The 19,319-nt window shown below is 39.0% G+C and overlaps 1 protein-coding gene and 1 long non-coding RNA gene across 2 annotated transcripts in view; both read left to right on the top strand.

The window, feature by feature from the left end:
- LOC136066985 (receptor-like protein 15) overlaps positions 1–14,190 on the top strand; it is a 29,397-nt gene extending 15,207 nt beyond the window's left edge. The window contains 5 exon segments of the mRNA XM_065772127.1: positions 11,940–13,598; positions 13,601–13,720; positions 13,723–13,807; positions 13,809–13,990; positions 13,993–14,190. Of these exon segments, the coding sequence (XP_065628199.1) occupies positions 11,940–13,598; positions 13,601–13,720; positions 13,723–13,807; positions 13,809–13,990; positions 13,993–14,123 (2,177 nt within the window). The 3' untranslated portion in view covers positions 14,124–14,190.
- LOC136061135 (uncharacterized) lies at positions 3,585–4,030 on the top strand. The gene is made up of 2 exons (XR_002883739.2): positions 3,585–3,863; positions 3,963–4,030. It is a non-coding gene; the product is annotated as an uncharacterized LOC136061135 (long non-coding RNA).
- Positions 14,191–19,319: the final 5,129 nt, after the last annotated feature.

Consider the following 19,319-nt stretch of genomic DNA (forward strand, 5'->3'; position numbering starts at 1 on the left):
CGAATCGGTTCAAATGGGTATTTATACCCCCCATCGGAGTAGATCGTGTGGGTTTCCCGCCCATAAAGGTGAAGAAACCCCCACCGTTAGATTACCATTGTACCATTGAACGTGGGGAGCACAGAGCTGCCAAAATTAAATGAAGGTGCGCTCCGCATACCGAAACACTAGGAACGTGCCTTGGGCAAGTGAAAAGGCTCTGGCACAGATGGAGGATAAGACTTGACAAGCCATGACATAGGCCCGAGGACACCAAAACCCTCCTCTCTATCCGAGGATTCGGACAGCAGGATTTTGAGGGGCTATTGTGGAGCCTAAGAATCTGCCCAGGCCCACTTTACACTAGGCCCAAAGGCCCACGCCGAGGATGAAAGTAAGAAGTCCAAATCCCAAAGAGACATCACCGAGGACTATCCTATCCTCGGCCAGTCGAGATCATAGAAGCGAGAGGCATCACCCCATCAGGGGCAGTCTCCCAGAGCATCCCAAGAGAAGAAGCAAGTATAATGTGTCAACCATGGAGGCGTGGTGGAGGAGCAATTTAGGGAGGAACTGTCACCTCTACATTAAATGCCCACAACTAACGTTCTGGTCCCATTAATGAGGAAAAGACCCCTGAACAGTGCTGCCTTGGTTGCAGCAACTCACAGAGAGTTTGGGAAGGCGGCTGATGGGACAAACACTCAAGTAGCGACATGAATGGTCAATAAATGTATGGCTAGAATCAATTGGAAGGGGGTATATAGTGTAAGGAAACCTTCTGGTAAAGGGGATCGCAAGGCCGAGGAACCCCCCCCCCTCCTCCCTCAATTTTTGTTTTTTTTTTTTGTTTTTTTGTTTTTTTGTTTTTGTTTTTTTGTTTTGGAAAATTACAATTTAACCACTTATGGTTTGGATAAAATTATGGTTTAGATGAAATTTAAGTTGTCTATATGTGGTTTGAAATTTGACATTTTACCCACTTGAGGTTAACTTAGTTAGGGCTCTGTAACTTATCTTTGTTAAAAACATGACTAGATATGTAATTTTGCTTCACTTCTATGTATCTTTCTTCTAAAAACACCAAAAAAAAAATAAAAATAAAAATAAAAATACAAGATCAAATAAGATAAAAAATAAAAATAAAAAATCCAGTGAAACACTTGTATTATGGGATTTCAAACCACATATAGGCAACTTAAATTTCGGTCAAAGTGAAAATTGAAACTGAAACTGAAAACTTTTTGCTGAAAGTACTGTAGATAAAGGTAAAAGTTAGCTGTAATAGTACAGTAAGACCCATGAATAGTACTAAAAAGTGCACTGAGGCCCATGAATAGTAGCAAAAATAAGCTGAATAGTAGCAAAAATAAGCTAAATAGTAAAATAAACTAGTTTTTTAGTTTAGAGCCAAACACATATTAGGTGAATAAAATCTCAAATTTCAAACCACGATAGTAGGCAGACAACTTAAATTTGGGCCTCCTCGTTCATAAGTCCGGAAGTTGTGTTCGTTTGGTGTGTGTGCTTAAATAACAGTTTTCAGTTTTTTTACAAATATGTATGGGTGAAATGTGTGTAAAAATGCGTGTAATGTTGTTTAAAAACTGAAAACATGTGTTTAAATTTGCGTACTAAACGAGGCCAAGCCGTATTTTTTTTAAGAAAACTAACCAACGTTAACCTTTTGAGTTATTGATTTTAAAAGAAGTGGTGAAATTATAGCCCTTAGATATCTTTGAAATGAATCTCAGCCTTTAAAATTACTACAAAAAAGGCGCTTTGGAGCTGTGTTTACAAAAAACGCAGCTATAGAGTGATGTTTGAGCTACGTTTCGTACAAAAGCAGCCCCACCCCTAGACGTGTAGCTGCGTTTACAAAAGGCGGCTATAAACCAGTTCTGAAGATGTTGAGATTTTGTTTTGTGATGTTGAGGACAATAGCCACGTTTTAAAAAAGGCGAAAAACACATTTTAGTCCCTACATTTTCAGGCGATTCTCATTTTAGTCCCTAAATTTTATTTTTACCGTTTTTAGTCCCTATTCTGAAAAACGCCATCTATTTTAGTCCTTTCCGTCAGTGCCCTAACAGCAAAATCCTAGGTGGCAGACGGAGTGCATTGCTGGCACACTAAATGCTGACGTCAGCATTAAAATAATAATATAATATATTATTTAGTATTTTAAAAATTCCACGTCATTTTTTAAAAACAAAAAATAATTTATGAATTTTAACTAGGATCAAAAATGAAGAATCTGAACCTCATTTTGACCTCGAGAAAGCTTCCGAGGATATCGACAAATTTCTCTCGTCTCTGATGAGCGACGACGTTTCGGTGGAGGTTCCTGAGTTGGTGGAGAAATACTTGGATCTCGTGGAGCAGAAAGTTTCCAGCGAAGGAAGAGCCAAGTGGTGCCAGGTTCCCGATGAGGACTCGGCGTTTCTCTAGTCTCTGGATCGGGTTTCCAAGCTGACGAAATCGCTTGGGAACTGAAACCGGAGGAGGAAAATCGAGTCTCGTGGCTCTCTGATCAATCGCATCGGAGGGATTCAGTATAGGAAGAACAACTTCAGTATTTTTTTTTTTTTTTTTTAATTTCTGGGTTTCTGATGTTAGGGAAAGAACAATGGGTTACTAAATTTTTGATAAGCACTGACTGGGTTTTGTTTTTATGGGTTTTTGTGTGTGTGTTTTGNTTTGTTTTTATGGGTTTTGTGTGTGTGTTTGTTTATGAAGAAAATTTCTGGGTCTAGGAAGAACACAAAGAACAACTTCAGTATTTTTTTTTTTTTTTTTAATTTCTGGGTTTCTGATGTTAGGGAAAGAACAATGGGTTACTAAATTTTTGATAAGCACTGACTGGGTTTTGTTTTTATGGGTTTTGTATGTGTGTTTGTTTATGAAGAAAATTTCTGGGTCTAGGAAGAACATGAAGAACAACTTCAGTATTTTTTTTTTTTTTTAAATTTCTGGGTTTCTGATGTTAGGGAAAGAACAATGGGTTACTAAATTTTTGATAAGCGCTTATTGGGTTTATTTACTTATTTTCCCGTACCAAGAAAAATATTTTTGATAATAAAGATTTTCAGCTGATATTGTGTTTGGTTGCAAACAAAACAATGAGTAGGTTTATGTTCTTGTATGTTCTTACTCAAAATAAAGTTAGATCTCAATTTATATTATTTTTGGTTTTTATTTCTGTTTTTTCTTTTTTTTATTTAGTTAAAATTCATAAATTATTTTTTGTTTTTAAAAAATGACATGGAATTTTTAAAATACTAAATAATATATTATATTATTATTTTAATGCTGATGTCAGCATTTAGTGTGCCAGTAATGCACTCCATCTGCCACCTAGGATTTTGCCGTTAAGGCACTGACGGAAAGGACTAAAATAGATGGTGTTTTTCAGAATAGGGACTAAAAGCGGTAAAAATAAAATTTAGAGACTAAAATGGAATCTTCTGAAAATTTATGTACTAAAATGTGCTTTTCGCCTTTAAAAAATGCGGCTTTAAACCCATCTGGTGATTTTTTTTTTTTTTTTTTTTAATATATCCCAAAGCTGCATTTACTAAATGCGGCTTAAAGTTTTATAGAGCTGCATTTGACTATACAGAGCTGTGTTTTATAAAACGCAGCTCTGGGTTTGTAATAAATAAAAAAAACAAAAAAAAAACCTCAATTCAACGCAACAACGAAAAAAACCCTAAATTGAAAAAAAATCTCAGCTCACTCTCAACCTAGCTCTCGATCCCTAATCTCACCGCCGTGCTCTGTGCCACACAGCTGGACGCCGCTGTGCTCTGACCGATTTCCTTTCCTCCCAAATCTTGAAGGGATTGTCGATAAGGCTGCTTTTCCTTCCTATGAGTTTTTGGGTCTCTTTTATATACATATTTAATTTTTTGTTATTGTTGTTGTTAATCTTATTTTAGTAGAAGTAGTTAAGGCTTTGCTGTTGTTGTTGTTGTTCTCAGAAACTGTCACGCACTCTCTTCCTCTGTTCTCAGTAGTCAGTGCTTCTTTCTCTCTTTCTCGCAGCAAGGTTTGTCTCTCTCAACTCTTTTCTTCCTCTTTGTCCTCTCTATTTCTCTCTTTCTACTAAATCTAAATCATAAAGGCTTTGGGGTTTTCTGAAATTGAGCCAATTTGCCTAAGGCAGCCGTGTAGAATAAGGTCCCATAATTTTGGCCCTATAGTAGTACAATATTTATATTTTGTAACAATTTTAAATAAATCATGTCACATAAATTTTTTTTTTGAAAAGTGACAAAGCTTAGCTACTCTTTTTCTATTTCACATCTAAACTTAGCTCCTACCTAAAATCAATTATAACAAAAAAAAAAATTAGGAGCATTAGACATAATATCAATAATAAATAAGTTGTTAGCAAAACTTGAATGCAATTCTTCTCAAAAGAAAAAACTTGAATACAAAAATTTAATTAGTAATTTTACATCTTAAAAAAAAAAAAAAGTAACGAATTTGAAGTAAAAACTTATAATATAGAAATTTATATAAACAATATTAAATTGATATCAAAATATAAGAGAATATTTGACTTAAAATTGTCCTTCTTAAGCCTCAAATCTTTTTTCTCCAAAAAAAAAAAAAAAATCATTTTAATTCCACAGGACCTACTCTACCATTTGTTAATTCAAAATTGAGCCAATCTGCCTAAGGCAGCCGTATAGAATAAGGTCCCATAATTTTGGACCTATAGTAGTACAATATTTATATTTTGTAACAATTTTAAATAAATCATGTCACATAATTTTTTTTTTTTGAAAAGTGACAAAGCTGAGCTATTCTTTTTCTATTTCACATCTAAACTTAGCTCCTACCTAAAATCAATTATAACCAAAAAAAAAAAAAATTAGGAGCATTAGACATAATATCTATGGGGCCTAAGAATCTGACGGCCTAAGCCCACTTTACACTAGGCCCAAAGGCCCACGCCAAGGATGTAGGAACGTCCGAGGATGAAAGTAAGAAGTCCAAATCCCCAAGAGATATCACCGAGATCATAGAAGGGAGAGGCATCACCCCATTAGGGGCAGTCTCCCAAAGCATCCCAAGAGAAGAAGCAAGTACAATGTGTCAGCTATGGAGGCGTGGTGGAGGAGCAATTTAGGGAGGAACTGTCACCTCCACATTAAATGCCCACAACTAACGTTCTGGTCGCATTAATGAGGAAAAGACCTCTGAACAGTGCTGTCTTGATTGCAACAACCCACAAAGAGTTTGGGAAGGCGGCTGATGAGACAGGCACTCAAGTAGTGACCTGTATGGTCAACAAATGTAGGGCTAGGATCAATTGGAAGGGGGTATATAATGTAAGGAATCCTTCTGGTAAAGGGGATCCTAGGGCTGAGGAACCCCCCCTGATTCCCTAATCGCTAGAACAAAAGCTCCTCGGATTGGGCCGAGGATAAATTTTCTCAATCTCTTTTTAACGATCTTGAACGCCATATTGACCGTTGTCCCTCACTAAGGCCTAGTTCTTTCTCCCACTCTCTACAAATTCATTGTATTGGGCTTCTTGGGTCTGAGTCCTCTTATCCAACGGTGATAGTGCTCAAACCCAGTCCCTACAATTGGCGCCGTCTGTGGAAAGAGCTTGTGCATTGGTGAGTGCGCCGGTCAATCATGGCGAGATGGAACTCCCATCGGCGAGAAACAAAAATAGGAAAAACAACGACATACACACTCATGAAACAACTATCGCAGAGAAAAGAAAGATTCAAAAAGTAAAGTAAATAAAGAGTGCAAACACTTTTTTATTAGATAAAGGAAAAGTACATCATATACCAAATGGCTTAGGCAGGCTTGTCTTAAAGCTAGCTACAAAAAGAAAGGCTGAGGCAGGCTTGTTCTAAAGCTAATTGCAAAAAGAGAGGCTGAGGTAGGCTTGTTTTAAGGCTACCAACAGCAATCGAATCGGTATGGATGGTACCAGCGATGAGAAAGAAGAAGAAGCAGAAGCGCCTGGTGCCCCCATCCTAAGATATCCCCTTGATTCTCTCCCGGTTTCATGGTAATTAAGCATGGGAGACGGCAACACTTGCGCATCAGCTGCTCCGCAATCCTACAAACCTCCATCGATGTCCTGCCATCAAGGTAAGACCCAAAATTTGTCACACCGAAAGCCTGATGCGATCCACGCCCGCTTCGGCTCTTAGCTGAAGGAGGATGGTCTTCTTTCTTGCTCGGTTGAAAGGTAAGAGCATCTTCGGCCTCTGCTTCCTTTACCTCAATTGCGTCGTCCAGGATCAGGGTGGCGTTCTAGGTTTTTGGAAGGGGCTTGGCTTCCTTGCCCTTACCCAGGGCCATCCCATTTCCTTAGGCCTGGAGCACAACCCTGGCAAGGCCCTTGGAAGTGCCAAGAAGGTGGAGAACCCAAAATTATATAGGATTTGTAACTGAAGGATTTGTGAAGTGCGAGAGAACGATTCCCCCAAGGCACCTTATATAGGGGGCAAAGGCCAGAGGAAATTAATCCGCACGGAATTCAAAGGAGGAGTTACAAGCGACATTAACACCGCCCAACTTCCAAAGAAAACACCGGCTGTTGGATTTGCGTCAACCCACAAAGATATTAATGAGGGCGTGCCTCGCACATTGAAACGTCAGGTGCACAACTCGAATACCCAAAAGATGCCTCATAACTAGAAGCGGCAAGAAATTGACGCAATAAGGCCACTGTCGCGCATGGGAATGGAACGCCAGACTGCCCATGGCCAGGTCAGTGTTGGGCAGAGGGCCCAGTCCGAGGAGGAACCTCTCCTCAGTAAAGCAAGACCAAGGCCGCTATCCCTCTAGAAGTAAACTTCCCCAAAGACGAAGACAAGTTCCTGCACTCCAAGCCGTGATGATGAAGTACTAGACTAAACCAAGGTCTTGCATGGTCCTCGAACTCAAACCTATGGAGAAACTAGTTACTTACAGAAGAAACACCTGGGGGCTAGACTGAACCAAGATCTTGCATGGTCTTCGGACTCAAGCCTATGGGGAAACTAGTTACTTACAGAAGAAACCTTGTGGGGAAACTAGTTACTTACAGAAGAAATACCTGGGGGCTAGACTGAACCGAGGTCTTGCATGGTCCTCGAACTTAAATCTATGCGGAAACTAGTTACTTACAAAAGATATACTTGGGGGCTAGACTGAACCAAGGTCTTGCATAGTCCTCGGACTCAAACCTATGGGGAAACTAGTTACTTACAGAAGAAATACCTGGGGGCTAGACTGAACCAAGGTCTTGCATGGTCCTCGGACTTAAGCCTATGAGGAAACTAGTTACTTACACAAGAAATACCTGGGGGCTAGACTGAACCAAGACCTTGTATGGTCCTCGAACTCAAGCCTATGAGGAAGCTAGTTACTTACAGAAGAAAAACCTGAGTGCTAGACTGAACCAAGACCTTGCATGGTCCCCGGACTCAAACTTATGGGGAAATTAACTACTCTCAACAAAGGTGTGAGCCATCATAAGCCCATGAGCATCACTTAAAGCATTCCAAGGATTAAGGACAACTTACATAGCTGGGATTGTTCAGTTTCCGGTTAAAGTCCGAATTAGAATTTACATTTTTGGTCTCAAGGTTCTCGGTTGCTCAAGTATCGCTAGCATACCGCTAGGATTAATCAAATGTTGGAAAAGGCCCAAAAGCAGAATAAATAAAGGGCAAAAATCATTCAAAGAAATACAGCCGTTTCATTACAAAAGATTGTTTCATTACAGTAGCTCAAAAGCGAAAAAAGTAAAAAAAGAAAAAAAAAAGAAAAAGCCATTACAATAGCACAAGGAAGCGAGGACTGCCTATTTCTTTGACTTAATGGTCGTCTCATCCTTGGAAGTCTGCTAGGAAGCTGTATCTGAGGCTTTGGGAACCTGGCTTGAAGGGGCAACCTCGGGGGCCTCATTCCTGGTGGAAGGAGCTTGGGAGTCAGTTGGAGGCTTTGTCAAGTCCTGGGGCGCTTCCTGGTCGCTGGTTCTATGTTTCTCTAACGACCCTGAATGCTCAGCCTCCTTGGCAGGTTCATCAACGGGAGTAGGATCGTTAGTAGCACTACCTTGACCTATATCTGCCGCTTCTGAGGCAGTACCCGCTTCGGAGCTAGGAGGAGCAACCTCTCGAATGGCAGAAGGGTAATACACACTCTCAGCCCTCCTAAGCTCAAAAGAAGCCTCAACCCTAGCTTGGTTAAGGGCTTCAACCCAAACTTGGGAGCAGTAGAGCCTGCATACCCCGGGGACCTAAGCCTTGAGGTTGGTCTCAGCCTCTGCTATTCCCATCTCATAGGCATCCTGCTCGACCTGCTGTTTGGCCTCCTCTGCCAACTTTTTGGCCCGAGCTTTCACTGCCTCATCATTGGCTTTCTTGGCGTCCTCCAGCTTTTTCTTGAAGGACTCATTCTGTCCTTTGGCAGTAGCCAACTGCTCCTCAGCCTTGTGAAGAAGCAGCCTCTGTCCTCGGTTTACTTTTGAGCACTTGCCAAAGCCAAGTCCGCGCTCTTCCTGGCCCTCTCTTCTTCTTACAGCTTGCTTTTCAAGTCTTAGACAAAATGATCGGCAATGTTGAAGGCTTCAACAGCAGCAATTGCGTAGCTTCCTTTCATCATCTAACTGCCTACTGCTGCTATTGGCCATCTCCTCGATTCTGAATGTGGCCTGAACAGCCTGAAGTCGAAAATGAAATGTGACATAAATAGGAAGGAAAGGTCAAAAGGTGAGGGTTAACTAACTAGGCTAAGTTGGAGACCTTACCATGCCCAAATACCTCTTCAAGCTGAGGAAGACCTCCTGCCTCCTGAATGACCGCAGCTCGGTCATGTCCGCTGGCAGCAGCAGGGCCCTCTCCAGGGCATCAGCCACGCGGCTGCCAGTGCCTGCCTGGGAGTCCCTAATGGAGGCAGTTTCCATCAGAGGGGCCCCCTCAAGCATCGGAGCCGGGAGCCAGGCCTGTGGCTCAGATTGAAGCTCGATCGTCCCCTCGGATGTCCGGGACCCAACCCTTGGCTGTTTGGCCCCCCATTGGGCCTCCTCTTCCAACGCGGGGCAATACCTTTCCTCCTCCATCACCCCATTTCCTTTCAAATCCCTTTTTCGCTTAGGGTCGGAAGGCTCGGACCTCGGCGGTAGGGTTGACCTAGAAGAAGGTTAGGGAGGTTTGGTTGGGGTTGGGGGAAGCCTGCCCTTTGAAGGGGAAGGAGGCTTCTTCTAAGCAGATCTTCCTTGCACCTCCTTCCCAGGTTAGGACTCTATTAAGTCCAGTAGGCTCGTCTGCTGCCTCCTCTGGATTCCCATGTCTCCTCTGAGAGGGGCTTCTGCCAAAGAGAGGTCTACCTCTGAGTAGTTTGGGTTGCCGAGATCTCCAACAGGGTCCTCGGATGAGCTAACTTGGTCGAACACGCCAAAGTCATCCTCGGATGGACCGGGATCAGCAGCTTCTTCTTTTCTTCCTAGCCCCCCTCCCTGAGCCTCCTCAGTTTGGTGGGATGAAGAAGGGGCTACCAACGGGACGCCCTGTGGGACAGGAGATCCTTCAGGGAACGAGAAGTTGTGCTCGGTAACGGTAATCTTATGAAGTCGAGGATCTCTGGCCCCGATCATGTACTTTGGCGCCAAGAACGATTTCTGAATCGGATGGTAGCCAAGGATCTTGTGGGCCGCTCTAACCTAGTTGTCCGCCTCGTTCACAAAGATCTCTGCCCTAAGTACAGTTTCCAAGTCTTCCTTGTTGACCAAATGGAAGTGCCGTCCGTAGGTGTGTGGATCTGTAAAAAAGAAAGTGTGTCTGTGTTAGTGACCAAACAATGCAAACTGCAATGGCACAAAAGGATCAAGCCCCCTTCTACTCTAAATACCCCACCTGGCGTCCCCTCCTGTGTGGGGCAATGAAGGCCGTCATGCCACTCTCCGGACACTATGAGAAAGTCCTTATTTAACCCCTTGCTGGACTCAGGGAGGCACTGGATAAGTCGAACCCTATCATCCCTCGTCTTCATGTAATAGGACTTGCCCTTTAGGTGCTGGAGGTTGTAGCACCAGTTTACGTCATGATGAGTCAACCTTAACCCCATCTTCTCATTTAAGGCATCCACACAACCTAGAATTCTAAACACGTTGGTGGCGCACTGGGTAGGAGTTAATCTAAAGAGTGTAAGGTAGCCCATCATCACCGGCCCCATAGGGATTCTCATACCACCTTCAATGAAGGCGATTATGGGAATCACTACTTCGCCCTCCTTCCTCTTGATATGCCAGTCCCCTTCCTCACAATACCTCAAACCCACGTTACTGGGTATCCTATAATCGGCGATGAATTTCTCCATCGCCTCTTTAGACTCAACTAATCTCTTAAACCTACCCATTCCTAGAAACGCCTAGGGGACTCAAGGAAAGACGGAAGAGAGAAAGGAGTAAAGAGAAAATTTGAACTAGAGAGAGAAAAAGACTTACAGAAATGAGGAAAAGCTCCTTGGACAGGCTCTTTATACTGAAAGAAGACGCAAGTTTGGCTGGTGACCTGGCCCAGTTCAGAGTATGTGCGCAAGAGCTCTTAAATGCAAAAGTAAAGAGGCGAATCGGTTCAAATGGGTATTTATACCCCCAATCGGAGTAGACCGTGTAGGTTTCCCGCCCATAAAGGTGAAGAAACCCCCACCGTTAGATTACAATTGTACCATTGAACGTGGGGAGCACAGAGCCGCCAAAATTCAATGAAGGTGCGCTCCGCATACCGAAACACTAGGAACGTGCCTTGGGCAAGTGAAAAGGCTCTGGCACTGATGGAGGATAAGACTTGACAAGCCATGACATAGGCCCGAGGACACCAAAACCCTCCTCTCTATCCGAGGATTCGGACAGCAGGATTTTGAGGGGCTATTGTGGAGCCTAAGAATCTGCCCAGGCCCACTTTACACTAGGCCCAAAGGCCCACGCCGAGGATGAAAGTAAGAAGTCCAAATCCCAAAGAGACATCACCGAGGACTATCCTGTCCTCGGCCAGCCGAGATCATAGAAGCGAGAGGCATCACCCCATCAGGGGCAGTCTCCCAGAGCATCCCAAGAGAAGAAGCAAGTATAATGTGTCAACCATGGAGGCGTGGTGGAGGAGCAATTTAGGGAGGAACTGTCACCTCTACATTAAATGCCCACAACTAACGTTCTGGCCCCATTAATGAGGAAAAAACCCCTGAACAGTGCTGCCTTGGTTGCAGCAACTCACAGAGAGTTTGGGAAGGCGGCTGATGGGACAGACACTCAAGTAGCGACATGAATGGTCAATAAATGTATGGCTAGAATCAATTGGATGGGGGTATATAATGTAAGGAATCCTTCTGGTAAAGGGGATCGCAAGGCCGAGGAACCCCCCCTCCCTGATTCCCTAATCGCTAGAACAAAAGCTCCTCGGATTGGGCCGAGGATAAATTTTCTCAATCTCTTTTTTATGATCTTGAACGCCATATTGACCGTTGTCCCTCACTAAGGCCTAGTTCTTTCTCCCACTCTCTACAAATTCATTATATTGGGCTTCTTGGGTCTGAGTCCACTCATCCAACAGTAATAGTGCTCAAACTCAGTCCCTACAATATCAATAATAAATAAGTTGTTAACAAAACTTGAATACAATTCTTCTCAAAAGAAAAAACTTGAATACAAAAATTTAATTAGTAATTTTACATCTAAAAAAAAAAAAGTAACAAATTTGAAGTAAAAACTTATAATATAGAAATTTATATAAACAATATTAAATTGATATCAAAATATAAGAGAATATTTGACTTAAAATTGTCCTTCTTAAGCCTCAAATCTTTTTTCTCCAAAAAAAAAAAAAAAAATCGTCAAATCTTATTAAGCGTGATTTTATATATTAATTAGGTTGTCGATTCTTTCAGTGGCACAAGTTTAGGATAGACACCGCTAATCTTATTATTGCTTTTGATAGAGTTTTGTGCGCTGAAGAAACTTGAAGAGATAGAGCTTGCTGGTAATAGCTTTGAAGGGATGCTTCCTCCATGCCTAAACAATTTGACATCTCTTTCGTACTTAGATATATCTTGGAACCGGTTCAGTGGAAGCTTGTCTTCATCTCCAATAGCCAGCCTAACATCCCTTGAGTACATTGATCTGAGTTATAATCTTTTTGAAGGTTTATTCTCATTCAGCTTATTTGCTAATCACTCCAAGCTTAAGGTGATTCAATTTTTGAGTGATAACAACAAACTTGATATTGAAACTGAGAATCACAGTTGGGACCCTCTATTTCAATTAAAGGTCCTAGTACTATCTAATTGTAATCTCAACAAGCTTACTGGCAACTTTCCTAAGTTTCTCTTGGACCAACATGAATTGGAAGTCGTTGATATCTCTCACAGTAAATTGAATGGAAGCTTCCCCATATGGTTGCTTGAAAACAAAACTGGACTACAACAGTTAAATCTTCGAAGTAACTCTTTCACGGGTGAGTTTCATTTGCCATCAGATCACTACATGAATCTTCGTTGGTTGGATCTCTCAGACAATCACTTTGATGGGAAACTTCAAGGAAATATCGGAAAGAGGATTCCAAAAATAGAATATCTAAATATATCCCAAAATCAATTTGAAGGTAATCTTCCATCCTCAATAGGTGACATGAGTAATTTGCAGGCTTTGGACTTGTCCTTTAATAATTTTTCTGGAGAGGTACCAATGGGATTGGTTGCCAATTGCGCTTCCTTGCGAGTTTTGAGCTTATCTAATAATAACTTTCAAGGTGAAATTTTCTCAAAGCACTTCAACCTATTGTTGTTATCTTTAAAATTGCAAAATAATAATTTCACAGGTGCTCTTTCAGTTGTACCCCTAAAAGTGTACGGGGGCCTAAATATTAGCAACAACCACATGACAGGTACAATTCCTCAATGGATAGTAAATCGCAGTACGTCATCACCAAAGTTTTTTGTTGACTTGAGTAGCAACTCATTCGAAGGCCAGATTCCATGTGGACTTGCTTCATCTGATACAATAAACCTTTCTCATAACTTGCTTTCAGGATTGTTACCTTCTTGCTTGAATCTACAAGATGTTAGGCACTTACTTTTGGAAGGGAACAAACTCACAGGGTCATTACCAAAAGCTATTCTCAATTCGTCATCTCTTATGACATTGGACATTAGAGATAATCGCTTTACCGGCAGCATCCCTGATGAAATTGTTGGACTTTCCAACTTACAACTGCTTTCGTTGAGTGGCAATCATTTTAGTGGTGTGATTTCAAAGCAGTTGTGTCGGTTAAAGAGGATAGGCATAATGGATCTTTCCAATAACTCTTTTTCTGGGTCAATACCGTACTGCTTTAACAACATATCCTTTGGGAAGCTAGCTACTAGTGGTTTTGTCTATACACAAGGTGTTTTTTTTTCGTCACCGATGTTTTCCTTCCCATATAAATCTCTTCTAAATAGGGATTTTCTAATTGAAGGGTCATCTTTGGACTTCTATGTACAAGTTGAGATTGAGTTTGTGACGAAAAATCGTTTTAACTTGTACAAGAATTCCATCCTTGATATTATGTCTGGATTGGATTTGTCATTCAACAACCTAATAGGTGAAATCCCACCAGAGCTGGACAACTATCTTCAATTCATGCACTAAACTTGTCTCACAATCAATTAAATGGTTCTATTCCAAAAACATTCTCAAATTTGACTCAGTTGGAGAGCTTAGACCTTTCTCACAACAATTTGAGGGAGAAATTCCTTCAGCATTGACTGATCTGACGTTTCTAGCAGTTTTTACTGTAGCTCACAACAACTTATCAGGAAAGTTCCAGAATGAAAAAACAATTTTCAACATTTGGAGAGAGCAGCTATGAAGGAAATCCATTTCTTTGCGGTGCACCACTAAAGAAAAGTTGCCTCGATACTGATGAATCACCTCCATCATCACAAAAATCTTCAGAGGCAAATGACGGCAGATGGTATGAAGTTGATCTTCTAGCCTTCTTTACAAGTTTTTGGTATCTTGCATTATTTTCTTTTTGGGTGTAGTCAGTGTTCTTTATATTAATCCTCATTGGCGGCAACGATGCTTCAACTTGGGTGAGGATCATATGTACTGGTGTTATTTTTTTGCTTTAAATACCTAAAAGAGCTGTCAAGCCGTATGTGTCATTAGATGTACTCAATTTCTGTAGAAACCTTTTGTGGTAGTACTGATAAAACCTATGTGTATGGTATGTTTGGTTTTGAATAATTGTTATCATGCTCTGTTATGAAACAATGAGCTCACTTGCATTACTTTTTCATTCGTATTGTAATTATTGTGACTAGCCAATGTCTTGTGCGGGTCTGTTATAATTTCATATTAAAATAATTCGTAGAGAAGTTTTTATATGGGCCATATGAAATTTATTTTGTCGTATATAATATCATTAAAAAATTAGAAAAATTAGTTACAATTATATTACATGTCATGAGGGGAAAAAAAACAGACAATGTAAAATGATAAGAATTATATGATTTATGATTATTTCATTGATATATGAAGAATGTGAAATATGACTTCAATGAATTAATAATTATTTGATTACCAATAGCCTATGGCCTAAGGATTGCCTCCTCCATTGTTGGTTAAATTTCTATGGTTTGAATCCGTCCACCTTTAACCTTAGCAAAAAATAATTATTATCTAATTATCATTAACTTAAGCACAAATATATCACAATTGGATAGGACTAGGAGTAAGATCAGATCATAAATTTTCTAGAAAATTTAAAATATTCTTGTTTAGGAGAAATAAATGTTCTGGGGGGGGGTGGGGGGTTCAAGTTAGGTTTTTAAGATCCCTTGATTTTACAGCAAAATTATCAACTTCAAATAATTAATCTCGTTATGAATTAATAAGTGGAAAATAATCTCTAAAAAAAAAGCCTTTTTTTTTTTTTTTTTCTATTGACCAAAGATAGTTTTTCTTTGACTTATTTTTCTGATATTGCCAAATAGTAGAAAACATGGAAAACTATGTTTACACAAATTTTTCCATTGAAACAAACAAAACGCTAGATTCAGAAATTGATTTCTAGGTTAATTGCCACAAATTAGATATGTCACCAATAAAGCAATAAAATAGTAAATTCAGTAAAAAATAACATAAGACAACAATAGGGTAACCCAACAAAACCTATGAAACGTACTGTTTCATAGTAATAATCTGGAGGGATTTAACCTATCAATTCCAAGGTAAATTGGCCCACTAGAATAGAAGTGAAGTTTATACACTAGACTTAATCCTAAATCTTCCCTTTAAAAAAACAGACTTAACCCTAAAACTCTCCATTTGTGACTTTGAGGTTTGGACAAGCAAATTTAATTTGCACTATTACAACATTGTTGATTGTTAGTGGAGGCTCAGATCAACTCTCTAAAAAACTTAGGGTTTCTATCTCTCTAACCTCTTTATAAGTCGTGCTTAATGAGCCTTTATATAGACTCTTCATTAAGGTTACAAAAACTGAAAAACCCACATGCACAGTCAACTAAATAAATCACGTTAAACTTGAAAAAAATTGAAATTGCAATTCTTGATCAGTTGAACTTCGAATCAAACAGGGTTTGAACTCTTCCCTCGATTGGTTGAACTTGTAATCAAACTTACAAAAACTTAGTTTTCTTCCACAAATAACTGTCATCTTGGACTCATAATTTTACATTAAGAACTCAACAAAACTCGATCTTTTTGCATTGGTTACCAACACCTAATCCGTTGGACCTAACATGTCATACTCGTATCTTAGATTTTTTTGTATAGTTTAGAAAAGATAGCACTATTTTTCATTTATTGAATAATTAAATAGCCAATGTTTTCAGTGCAACTAAACACCAAAATTTGGTGAAAATATTTTTTTAAAATATTTTTAATGGAAACAAACACAAACGTACAGTAAAAAGGGATGATTGGATAAAATAATTAAAAAATTCTTTGACAAAATTTTAGAGTGTGTAGCCTTGTAGGGATATGGATCCTCTCCGTTTCAAAGAGAAATGGGGAGTATCCATTTCATGGACAAGATCTATTTAAAATATATCTAAGGTGTAAAATGTGTCACCTTAATTCAGGGATGGACCTAGGTGGGGGCCCAGGGGGCCTGGGACCCTTGGGTAAAAAAAAATAGCAGGTTAATTTTCCCAAAAAAAAAAAAAATTGACTTTGGCCTTCCTTACTTTGTATCTTGGGCTCCCTTACTTTGCAGCTTGGGCACCCGTGAACCATTAATCCAGTGGATAGCCCATTTGAATCTTAAAAAAAGAAAGAATAAATCCAAAAAAATGTAAAGCCAATGGTCCAAACGGAAAAACAAAAGAGAAAAAGAAAAGAAAAATTAAGAAGAGAGTGCGAGATAGAGAAAGTGAGAGGCGAGAGAGACCGAAAGAGTCGAGGGTAGTCAAGACTCGAGATAAAGAGAAATTGAGAGGCGAGAGAGACCCATCTTGCCGCTGCCCACGCCGTGATGCCCCCACCACACAAGACCATCTCACTTCCCATGCTGCCACCACGAGACCCATCTTGCAGACACAGACCCAAATGGCCACTAGCCACAACGCAGCAAAACTCATATGCATTTTGCCGTCGGTTGCTCGATTTGCCTAGCCTAGCTTCGTTGCTCCAACCTTTACAGTTCACACTTCACACTCAAGTATTTAATCTATCTTTCAAAACCTAATATAGTGTTTGTGAATCTCAGAATTTGTGCTTGTGGTGTTTGTGTTTTTAGTTTTTACTGATGAGTGATGATGGTGATTGTGGATTGAATATATGAATTTGTGCTTATGGTGTTTTTTTTTTTGGCTTTTTGGCTTTGTGACTCTCTGTTTTTGTGAATTGTGAGTCTTGTGACTCTTTGTGTTTGTGATTCTCTCTCTTATATTATATAGAAAAGATCATAAGAGAGAGAATAGAGTCTGTAGAAATTAGAAAATATATTAGTGTTTGACTGTTTATTGTTTGGTAGTTGGGCAATAAAATTGGGACTAGTGACAGAAATAGGAATAGACTAAACAATGATTCATCTTTCAAGGAATAAAAATGGTAAAGTTAGGAAAAGTGTTTGTTGGTAGTGCATAATAAATTCATAGCGTTGATAGTGGGACCGGACGAGTGACAGAAAAAAAAGAGATAAAGAAAAAGACAAATCATATAATACACTAAATTGTCACACAAATTCAAGAAGATAACAGTGATTCACTTATGCCTATTGTTAACTCATAATACTATAACTAGTAATTTGAAATTAGATAAATTTATAAAAGAGCATCGAGTTCCCTTTTTATAGATAATGTATTAAGAAACAATAGTATTTTGTGTCTTTTGTTTTTCTTGGTAGGTGATTGTATTATAATATATTAAGAAACAATGGTTTTTGTGTATTTGTCTTGGTTGATAGTTTGTTAATATTATATGGATGCGTATTTGAATTTTTTTGAAAATTTTTTTTCACTTATCTTCGGGCCCTTTGCTTGAAATCCTTGGTCCATCCCTGGCTTAATTAAATCTTATTACTCAACTCATCAACATGACTGTGGTTTTTCCTAAAAAATAAAAATAAAAATAACTGCAGTTAAACACATTACAAGTTAATGTTGTTTTACAAAAAAACACGAAACATTAACATTATCATTAAGTTCTGGTTTTTTCGCTGAAAGCAATTGGGTATGGTGGTGTTGTGGCCGTTGGAGTTGCTGGTAGTGGCAGTGGCATTGGTGGACTTTTGCAGCGACAATCTCATCCTCTGAAAGCCAACCGCCATGACCGCAATTGCCAACCTCTTCAATCATAATGCCTTTGTTGGCAATGGACTCGCGTATTTCTTCCTTTTCCTTCTCCTCTGGGCCTTTGGCAGAAAATTTCACAGTTTTTGTTTTTGTTTTTTTTTTTTTGTTTTTTTGTTTTTTTTTGGATTTTTTGTTTTGGAAAATTACAATTTAACTACTTATGGTTTGGATAAAATTATGGTTTAGATGAAATTTAAGTTGTCTATATGTGGTTTGAAATTTGACACTTTACCCACTTGAGGTTAACTTAGTTAGGGCTCTGTAACTTATCTTTGTTAAAAACATGACTAGATATGTAATTTTGCTCCACTTCTATGTATCTTTCTTCTAAAAACACCAATAAAAATAAATTAAAAAAAATAAAAAATAAAAATACAAGATCAAATAAGATAAAAAATAAAAATAAAAAATCCAGTGAAACACTTGTATTATGGGATTTCAAACCACATATAGGCAACTTAAATTTCGGTTAAAGTGAAAATTGAAACTGAAACTGAAAACTTTTTGCTGAAAATACTGTAGATAAAGGTAAAAGTTAGCTGTAATAGTACAGTAAGACCCATGAATAGTACTAAAAAGTGCACTGGGGCCCATGAATAGTAGCAAAAATAAGCTGAATAGTAGTAAAAATAAGCTGAATAGTAGCAAAAATAAGCTAAATAGTAAAATAAACTAGTTTTTTAGTTTGGAGCCAAACATAAACTAGGTGAATAAAATCTCAAATTTCAAACCACGATAGTAGGCAGACAACTTAAATTTGGGCCTCCTCGTTCATAAGTCCGGAAGTTGTGTCCGTTTGGTATGTGTGTTTAAATAACAGTTTTCAGTTTTTTTACAAATATGTATGGGTGAAATGTGTGTAAAAATGCGTGTAATGTTGTTTAAAAACTGAAAACATGTGTTTAAATTTGCGTACCAAACGGGGCCAAGCCGTATTTTTTTTTAGAAAACTAACCAACGTTAACCTTTTGAGTTATTGATTTTAAAAGAGGTGGTGAAATTATAGCCCTTAGATATCTTTGAAATGAATCTTAGCCTTTAAAATTACTACAAAAAAGGCGCTTTGGAGCTGTGTTTACAAAAAACGCAGCTATAGAGTGATGTTTGAGCTACGTTTCGTACAAAAGCAGCCCCACCCCTAGACGTGTAGCTGCATTTACAAAACGCGACTGTAAACCAGCTCTAAACTCTGAAGACGTTGAGATTTTGTTTTGTGATGTTGAGGACTATAGCCGCGTTTTTAAAAATGCGGCTATAAACCCATCCGGTGAATTTTTTTTTTTTTAATATATCCCAAAGCTGCATTTACTAAATGCGGCTTAAAGTTTTATAGAGCTGCGTTTAGTCAAATGCATGAACAGTGCATAAATAAAAAATTTGTGCATAAACAGTGCATGCATTGTTCACGTACTGTTTATGTAATAAAAAATATTAAAAATAGGTTTCAAGGTACTATTTACACATTTAAAAATTATTTTGTTACAGTATTTTTAGTTTTTAGTTTTCAATTTTTA

The sequence above is a fragment of the Quercus suber genome, unplaced genomic scaffold (genome assembly GCF_002906115.3).
Source record: "Quercus suber isolate HL8 unplaced genomic scaffold, Cork oak 2.0 scaffold_54, whole genome shotgun sequence".
Taxonomy (NCBI): Eukaryota; Viridiplantae; Streptophyta; class Magnoliopsida; order Fagales; family Fagaceae; genus Quercus; species Quercus suber.